Source organism: Oncorhynchus mykiss, chromosome 27 (genome assembly GCF_013265735.2).
Source record: "Oncorhynchus mykiss isolate Arlee chromosome 27, USDA_OmykA_1.1, whole genome shotgun sequence".
Classification (NCBI taxonomy): domain Eukaryota; kingdom Metazoa; phylum Chordata; class Actinopteri; order Salmoniformes; family Salmonidae; genus Oncorhynchus; species Oncorhynchus mykiss.
Genome location: NC_048591.1, coordinates 13,713,166 through 13,723,290, shown reverse-complemented (window position 1 = coordinate 13,723,290; position 10,125 = coordinate 13,713,166). Strand labels below are relative to the sequence as shown.

Here is a 10,125-nt window from a genome sequence, read left to right as displayed (position 1 = left end):
AAGTGTTGGTGAAGCTGCCGATTTAAATATTTGCTGCATTTTGTACCTATCTTTCATTTACAGTGCCTTGCGAAAGTATTCGGCCCCCTTGAACTTTGCGACCTTTTGCCACATTTCAGGCTTAAAACATAAAGATATAAAACTGTATTTTTTTGTGAAGAATCAACAACAAGTGGGACACAATCATGAAGTGGAACGACATTTGTTGGATATTTCAAACTTTTTTAACAAATCAAAAACTGAAAAATTGGGCGTGCAAAATTATTCAGCCCCCTTAAGTTAATACTTTGTAGCGCCACCTTTTGCTGCGATTACAGCTGTAAGTCGCTTGGGGTATGTCTATCAGTTTTGCACATTGAGAGACTAAAATTTTTTCCCATTCCTCCTTGCAAAACAGCTCGAGCTCAGTGAGGTTGGATGGAGAGCATTTGTGAACAGCAGTTTTTTGATTTGTTAAAAAAGTTTGAAATATCCAATAAATGTCGTTCCACTTCATGATTGTGTCCCACTTGTTGTTGATTCTTCACAAAAAATACAGTTTTATATCTTTATGTTTGAAGCCTGAAATGTGGCAAAAGGTCGCAAAGTTCAAGGGGGCCGAATACTTTCGCAAGGCACTGTAGCCTTGAAAGCTCAAACATCTCAGATTTAGCATCATGTGTCAGAGGTGCACCTAGTTCATGGGCCTAATGTGCACCTAGTTTTTGAACATGTCTGATATTTTTACCAAGACCATAATTTATTATGCTGTGCGTCACTGTCATATTATAAGCTGTTGGATCATCCTGTCTCTTTGATATTTTCTGGTCTCTCTTTGGCCTTTCCCAAGATAGCCTCATCAATGGGATTTTGTGCATGAGTAGAGTCAGCTATATCACATAGTGAATGAAAAGATCAAACACTTATTTGAGCTGTCAAAGGGGGCAATTGTAGCCTACCATTCGGCCACTAGATGGTAACAATAGTTTTTTTCCCTAGGCACAAACACTGACCACATAACATGTGATACCAAAGAGAATAATATACATTGTGATACTGTATGATAAATAGTGACCAATTCACTACTCACTTAAACCATTGCAGAAGCAGAAGATGTGTAGCCTCTCATAAGATGCCTTATAAACTATTTGGACATTTAAATTTAACTACGCTGGGTGACGCTGGGCCAATTGTGAGCTGCCCTATGGGACTCCCAATCACGATCAGATGTGATACAGCCTGGTTTCAAACCAGGGACTGTAAGTGACGCGTTTTGCACTGATATGCATTGCCTTAGACCGCTGTGCCACTCAGTAGCCCAATAGGACATAGCCTATTGTAAAAAAAATAAAACAGTAGCCTAAGGATTATGATCACTATTAAAATATTAACATTTATCCTAACCTCACTGACCACTTTCAAATTCCCAAATAAAGAAATGTGGAATTAATAGAGTCGTGCGTGCGCTTAAAGACGCTTCTCATGTCAGTGGTGGGCGGTACGAGATGGAAGCGTCGCGTCATGGAAATGCCCACCCTCGCGTCGGGTAAGAGCCGCAGATAGAAGAGAAAGTTCAGTGTTCTCAAACGATGGATGGAGAGCGGTTGTCCGAGGTAGAGTGAAATATATCTACTGCTGCAAATAGCTGCACCGAGTCAGCTTTAAACAGTTTTTATTCGAAATTAAGAAGTCAAGGATAAGGAGTCAACACTTTCTGTAATGAACGTTATTTAAGCTCACCACCGTTATTTTCTCATTTCATTGCGAACTTCATTTTCTAGATTGAACTCTGCCTTCCTCGAATTGGCTCGGAGGCTGCCTTCTAAGAACATTTAAACATTAATTCTGGGGAAGCTTTTTTTTTAATATATATATATATATATATATACATATATATCATAGACTAATGTTTACCTACTGGAATTATTTTTTGTTATATTTTACCTGCATTTGCGTTGTGCATCAGCATAGAATGCATTTGTAACAACGGATTTTTAACGCTTGTTGGGGCTGTGCTTACAATGGTAAAATAATACGGAAATATCCTCTTGAATTTACATTTTTGGTCTGAACAAATACAACTATTTGTTAGACTAATCATATGACTGAAAATAAGCATGGAGGGGTCTCCTTTGAAGATACTGATTTCTCTCTGGTGTCCGCTCATGATTGCTGCCTACAGTGTGGAGCTAGGAACATACGACCTAGAACGAGGGAGACCAGCCAAATGCGAACCCATAGTAATTCCCATGTGCCAGGGCATTGGCTACAACATGACCAGAATGCCCAATTTTATGGACCATGAAAACCAAAAAGAGGCTGCCATCAAGCTGAATGAGTTTGCACCTCTAGTGGATTACGGCTGTGATGTGCACCTTCGTTTCTTCCTCTGCTCACTCTATGCCCCAATGTGCACTGATAAAGTGTCTACCTCCATCCCAGCCTGCAGGCCTATGTGTGAGCAGGCCAGGCAGAAGTGCTCACCCATTATGGAGAAGTTCCACTACGCATGGCCTGACTCGCTGGATTGCTCCAGGCTCCCGACCAAGAATGACCCCAACGCGCTGTGCATGGAGGCTCCAGAGAACGACACCAAGACGGATATCAAGAAGGGAGAGGACATGCCTTTTGTTCCCCCTCGGCCCAGGCAACCGGGTAGCAGTAACGGGCGCTCCATGGGCAGTCTGGGGTCCTGCGAGAACCCAGAGAAGTTCCATTATGTGGAGAAGAGCCAGTCGTGTGCTCCTCGCTGCTCCTCTGCAGTGGACGTGTTCTGGTCCAGACGGGACAAGGACTTTGCCTTCATCTGGATGACAGTGTGGTCAACACTCTGTTTTGTCTCCACGGCCTTCACCGTTCTCACCTTCCTCCTGGACCCCCACCGCTTCCAGTACCCCGAGCGGCCCATCATCTTCCTCTCCATGTGCTACAACGTCTACTCTGTGGCCTTCATCATCCGCTCGGTGGCCGGGGCCGAGAACATCGCCTGCGACCGGGAGAATGGCGAGCTCTACATCATCCAGGAGGGGCTGGAGTCCACAGGCTGCACCATCGTCTTCCTCATCCTCTACTACTTCGGTATGGCCTCGTCCATCTGGTGGGTCATCCTCACCCTCACCTGGTTCCTGGCCGCTGGTAAGAAGTGGGGCCACGAGGCCATTGAGTCCCACAGCAACTACTTCCACATGGCCGCCTGGGGCATCCCAGCTCTGAAGACAATCGTCATCCTCACCATGAGGAAGGTGGCAGGGGATGAGCTGACGGGTCTGTGCTACGTGGGCAGCATGGACTCTGGAGCGCTCACCGGCTTTGTGCTCATCCCTCTGTCCTGCTACCTGGTCATTGGCACGTCCTTCGTCCTCACCGGCTTTGTGGCGCTCTTCCACATCCGCAAGGTGATGAAAACCGAAGGCACCAACACGGAAAAGCTGGAGAAGCTAATGGTGAAAATCGGCATCTACTCCATCCTGTACACAGTGCCCGCCACCTGCGTCATCATCTGCTACTTCTACGAGAGGCTTAACATGGACTACTGGAAGTTCATAGGTCTGGAGGTCAAGTGCGTGTCGTTCCCCGGGCGCCGGAACGAGGACTGCTCCCTGGAGTCGTCGGTGCCCACTGTGGTGGTGTTCATGCTGAAGATCTTCATGTCCCTGGTGGTGGGCATCACCAGTGGTGTGTGGGTGTGGAGCTCCAAGACCCTGCAGACCTGGCAGGGCCTGTGCAGCAGGAAGCTGGCATCAGACAGGACTAGCAGGAAGCCCTGTGGCAGCGTGAGCTGCAGCACACACTGTCATTACAAAACCCCTGCCGTGGTGCTCAACATGGCCAAGACAGACCCTTACTCAGACAGCCCCACACATGTCTGACGCTGACAGTCAGTATATTACCAGTATGCAGTTCATTCAATGCTCTGTCTAAACACAGGAAGCTACTGGGGTGACATTGTAATATATAGAATAAGAATAAGATTGAGATTGAGAGGAAGGAGAGAAGTTATAATTCAACTGTCCATTGTTGCTTTTCTGTGCAACTTTCCTTATTTCAGTATTAATGGGAAATGTTCAGTATTGCTCTCTATAAACACACAAGATGTGTGGACTGTATTGCATAGAGATGCTCAACTGCAATGCAGAAAAGGCCTTGCATGGACATTTTAAAGGAGAGGCATTGTTCTCCCCCGAACTGGGTATAAATAACTACATAAATAAGTTTAAATGTTAAACAGTCTATTTATTGTATATATATTTAATTGAAGTTTACTTTGGTTTCTCACACGTTTTGATTGGAGTGAACATGAATCCATGAGGCTAAAATAGTAAACTACTGAGCATCAAGGAAAATACAGTGCCTCTTATTGGGTTCTTAAGAATAATACAATTGGGTATACATTTGGTCGTGGTTTATTTACTATTATTAAATTGAGTGTGAATCCTATACATTTTTCAATATGGCTTAGTTTCATTGGATTGATTGAGAAAATTATATTGAGACTTGGGAGGAAAATGCATTGACAAAAAATATTGAATTTTACAATGTCTTTGATAATAATTTGGCTCTATAATAAATAAATATAATTCTTACAAAATGAGAAGTTTGTTAGATTATATATGGCTATAGATATCCATGATTCATTCATGTCATTATTCCAGGACGACCAGAATTAATCAGATGTGCTAGACTGGTTGAAGTAGACTGTAGTAGGGTTAATTCTGTTTTAGGTGAAGTAGACTGTAGTAGAGTTCATTCTGTTTTAGGTGAAGTAGACTGTAGTAGGGTTCATTCTCTTTTAGGTGAAGTAGACTGTAGTAGGGTTCATTCTCTTTTAGGTGAAGTAGACTGTAGTGGGGTTCATTCTGTTTTAGGTGAAGTAGACTGTAGTAGGGTTCATTCTCTTTTGGGTGAAGTAGACTGTAGTAGGGTTCATTCTCTTTTGGGTGAAGTAGACTGTAGTAGGGTTCATTCTGTTTTAGGTGAAGTAGACTAGTAGAGTTCATTCTGTTTTAGGTGAAGTAGACTGTAGTAGGGTTCATTCTGTTTTAGGTGAAGTAGACTGTAGTGGGGTTCATTCTGTTTTAGGTGAAGTAGACTGTAGTAGGGTTCATTCTGTTTTAGGTGAAGTAGACTGTAGTGGGGTTCATTCTCTTTTGGGTGAAGTAGACTGTAGTAGGGTTCATTCTCTTTTGCAAATGAAAGGTAGCCTAATTCCTATGGTAATGCCAACATGCAAATATCAACTGTAATCATTTGGAGAATTGGAGAATTTTTCTCAATATAAGGATAAATGCAACAGTTTATATTCCTAACTTTTGTAGCCTAATACGCCCATTTCTTCTTACTCCAAAGCCTCTTTGAACACATTTATCACAGGACAATAAGGCCAACATTTGTTGTTTATTTTCCTGTCGACCATTTGGTCCTTAATTTCCTCTCCTGCTTTGAAGCAATTTTCTACAGTGAGAATCGCGTGCCATATGTTCAACTGCATATAAGCTAGATCCTGGAAGCAACATGGACACACTATTCCTCAAAGAGAATTGGAGATGAATAGAGGGGCAATCCAAGTAGTCTCAAGGTTTGGGTCATCATCTTTAAAGAGATACTTCCTGGTTTTGACAATGAAGCCCTTTATCTACTTCCAGTCAGATGAACTCATGGATACCATTATGTCTCTGCATCCAGTATGAAAGAAGTCAGAGGCAGTTTTCCGATCCAAGGCTAACCAGCGTTAGCGCAATAACTGGAAGTCTATGGTATCTACTAGCATACTAGCAGTTACCATAGACGTCCAGCCATTGCGCTAACGCTTGTTAGCAACTTTCTTCAAACTGCAGGCAGAGACATACAAAGGGTAGGCCTATTCAAGAGTTCATCTGACTCTGGGGAAGTAGATATAGGGCTTCATTGCCAAAACCCTGAAGTATCCTTTTAACATGCGGGAGCTGTTCACAGAGAAATATATTTAATGGGTGTGCTAATCCTTTCCCTGAACCACTATTGTGCCCTGTCCTCCTCTCTGTTTGATCCCCATGCAAATACATGGCACTTTGATCCAGGAGGAGGAATTTGAAGTAGGCCATCTAGATCTCAGCACTAGTCCAACGCTTTACACCTGAATTGGGAGGAAATTAATTGACGATTTCTATTTGACCAAAAAGTTTCACAAATGTCATACTACATGCTACATATTGGTCATTGGTTGCATGGCTTTGTCTCAGTTTGAATTTGGCACATTCAAGCCTTATGTTGCCAGCAACTGTTCTCAGTAAATTAGGGTGTCAATGTCAATTATAAGCACACCCGAATATAAGAGACCATTTGTTTCACAGCAGGCTTGCTGGGATGCATGGTGTTTGACAGTAAATGTAATTGTTTATGTCTGTCTGTGTAATTGTGTTCCGTGTCAGGCAACACGAGGTGATGGCATGGAAAGATGTGAGGACCAAGAGTTACATTTACATCAGACTGCTGCTCACTTTAACGTTTAGATTTTGTCAAGCTTTATAGACGGAGGTGTTGTGTTGTGGTTTTTCATTTAACCTTTGTTAGACACCATCAACTTTAAGATTACAGCAATTTAACCAAATCATTTAAGTTGAGAAGACAGTCTTTGCAGAACAGAGTATCATATTGTATTATAGTGTGTGTGTGTGGGCACATATGTAAGGAGGGAGAGGTAGATGGGGGTTAACCTCTGTGTTTTCCTCGCTTGGCCATTATAGACATTGTCCATTGCTTAGCAGAGAGAGCTGAAGTCTTGACATTGCCAACCACATTTAACTATCAAAAGTGAGTGTGAGTTTCCTTTGAAGCATGTCGCTGGGACAGAATAACTGGAGTTAAAGCCACATGCACCAGTTCACGTACGGTTGAACGAGCTGCTGGCTTCCTCTCGGGATTACGCTCTGTGACATGACCCAGTGAGGTGAAACACTTGCTCTTAAAAAACAGCCAGTCCCACCTGTGTTTTCTGTGATTAGATAGGAACTGCAGTCTGTTTAGGACAAGGGCTGAGTTAGGAGATATGGAGGTACTTAATGTATTTGTGTTGCTAGACAGAGAAAACAAATCCCCAAAGACAACATGCGGTGATTGGAGTAACAGGGAGCGTTTGCAACCGTTTGTTGTTTATAAACCTTGTTCAATGAGGCTTGTTCCATGATTGAATGCTGTCCGAACATGTTAGTGCCAGTAGCTTGTGTATTTTCTAGCTGTCTCCAGAGGAAAAACTTGTTCAGACTCACAACACCACTGAACTTCTGTTACGATTGTCTGAATGAATGGACCAAGGCCCAGCGTACTTAGAGATCCACATGTTTAATAAATATGAAACTTGCCTCCCGGGTGGCGCAGTGGTTAAGGGCGCTGTACTGCAGCGCCAGCTGTGCCATCAGAGTCCCTGGGTTCGCGCCCAGGCTCTGTCGTAACCGGCCGCGACCGGGAGGTCCGTGGGGCAACGCACAATTGGCCTAGCGTCGTCCGGGTTAGGGAGGGATTGGTCGGTAGGGATCTCCTTGTCTCATCGCGCACCAGCGACTCCTGTGGCGGGCCGGGCGCAGTGCGCGCTAGCCAAGGTTGCCAGGTGCACGGTGTAGCCTCCGACACATTGGTGCGGCTGGCTTCCGGGTTGGAGGCGCGCTCTGTTAAGAAGCAGTACGGCTGGTTAGGTTGTGTATCGGAGGACACATGACATTCAGCCTTCGTCTCTCCCGAGCCCGTACGGGAGTTGTAGCAATGATACCCGGCCAACTAAACGTGACGTTCTGGGCTGCTCACAGGCAGCTACACAAAAAACAAGATCCCACCAACTACAGGTGGGAAAAAAGCTGCTTAAGTATGATCCCCAATCAGAGACAACGATAGACAGCTGCCTCTGATTGGGAACCATACCCGGCCAACAAAGAAATAGAAAACATAGATTGCCCACCCTAGTCACACCCTGACCTAACCAATTAGAGAATTAAAAGGATCTCTACGGTCAGGGCGTGACAACTTCAATGTAGATGGAAGGGAGTTTGGAGCTGGGTCCAGAATACCTAAAACAGAGTTTGTTTGAGCTGTGTGTCCTGTGGGGCGCCTTACCTGTGGTCAACAGCGTAAAACTGAATTTAAATACAAACAAAGTGGTAGCAAAAATAAATTGAAATTCATCGGAGGAATCAGGTAAAAAAGCATCCGACTGCTCCGAACTCTACTTCATATATAGAGCAAAACACACACCTCTGGTAACACACACACTTCTGAGGTCAGCACTCTAGAACCTGTGCCAGCCAATCAGCACAACCCTGGAAAGAATCCCCACACAATTTTTTTTTTTTTTTTACAGAAATGTTTAATTTCAAGAGTGAGTAAGCTTGGCCTTAGTCGAAAGATTTCGCTTGGCCAAGGCACTGTTGTTGTTTTTTAACCACAAGGCTCAGGGGGTTAACCTGAGTTAGTATCTTTCTATAACGGCAGTCTGTGGGACAGAACAGGTCTGTCTGTCTCTGCACCTATCTGAAAAAGTTCAAAATTAAAGGGGACTTCAACATACTGTATCTACCTTGTCTATGTCTCTAGCTATGCTACAGTGTATTGACTCAGACTGGAGAAGCATGGCATAGGGATCTGTAATTGGTTCGTTTTTGCCTGGGAGAAAGTTGATTTATCAAACAGTGGAGTATTACATGAACTATTTAGGCTGGGTGAATAAGATTTATCTTCAAGGTGGGTTTATTAAAAGTTAAGGTACTACTGAGCTGACAGTGTTTATGTGATTTTCTGGGCGGGTGGTGTGAATAGAAATCCCCCTCCTATGGTCATGCATCTGATTAGAGAGGCGATCGTTATGGCACCGAAGCCCCTCCCTCCTGGCCCTAAACCACTGCCTACCCCTCAGGGTGTGTGGGGGGGGGGGGAAGAGAGAAAAGAAAGCATCCTTCATTACCCTGCTGCTGTTCCCTCCTCTGCCCTCCCCCACTCCTCCTCAGCACTATCCCTTTCCTGGGCCGTTTTGATGTGTAAATGAGTGTATTGAAAACCTGCAGGCCCCAAAGAGATGCTTTCCATGAAAATGCCCCAGTCTGAAAAGCAGCAGCAGAGTTCACACAGCTCAGACCCTTCACTACTGGCCTCCCACTGGGCTGCCTGTCTGAAGAGCAGCAGCAGAGTTCACACAGCTCAGACCCTTCACTACCGGCCTCCCACTAGGCTGTCTGTCTGAGAGCAGCAGCAGAGTTCACACAGCTCAGAGACCCTTCACTACCGGCCTCCCACTGGGCTGCCTGTCTGAGAGCAGCAGCAGAGTTCACACAGCTCAGAGACCCTTCACTACCGGCCTCCCACTGGGCTGCCTGTCTGAGAGCAGCAGCAGATTTCACACAGCTCAGACCCTTCACTACCGGCCTCCCACTGGGCTGCCTGTCTGAGAGCAGCAGCAGAGTTCACACAGCTCAGACCCTTCACTACCGGCCTCCCACTGGGCTGCCTGTCTAACAGCAGCAGCAGAGTTCACACAACTCAGACTCTTCACTACCGGCCTCCCACTGGGCTCCCTTGTCTGCCAATTCAACACTGTCTCTCTCGCTCTCTCTTACCAACACACACACACACACACAAAACGTAGATATTTTTTCAATGCCCTGCAATTTCAGAAACACTTCAGATATTCTTGAGCTATTTAGTAAGTAGGAAGGATATTGCTGCGACACAGAGCTATTATCTCTGTTATAACAGATGGTTACCCAAACCATCTATGTCTTTAAAATATGATGCTGTTTTCACAACTACACGATAGGTATGAACAATCATAACTCATTATAATGTAATGTATTCATCTCTGTTATTTTCTGGCTTGCCAGTGATGTATCATATCATGTGCCTTTTCACATATGAATGCCCTGATCTCTTCACGTTGTTAGAAGCCTCAGTCTCAATCATCATCTCTGATCCTCGTTCTTGTCATCCCAATCATCAACACGTGAGACATGCATACCAATGGAACAGTCAAATGTGATGTCAATATGAGAAATTAACCGGTAAGGAAATTAACCGGTAAGGAAATTAACCGGTAAGGAAATTAACCGGTAAGGAAATTAACCGGTAAGGATCAGCACAAAGTGCATACAGGAACCTTTACTACAGACAGACGTTTAGTTGGATTTGGAA

General features: G+C 44.5%; 1 protein-coding gene across 1 annotated transcript; it reads left to right on the top strand.

Annotated features, from left to right (window-relative positions):
* Positions 1-1,556: 1,556 nt before the first annotated feature.
* Positions 1,557-7,404, top strand: LOC110507614 (frizzled-9-like). Its single transcript, XM_021587714.2, has one exon. The coding sequence runs from the start codon at positions 2,097-2,099 to the stop codon at positions 3,846-3,848; it is 1,752 nt and encodes a 583-aa protein (XP_021443389.1). The 5' UTR covers positions 1,557-2,096; the 3' UTR covers positions 3,849-7,404.
* Positions 7,405-10,125: the final 2,721 nt, after the last annotated feature.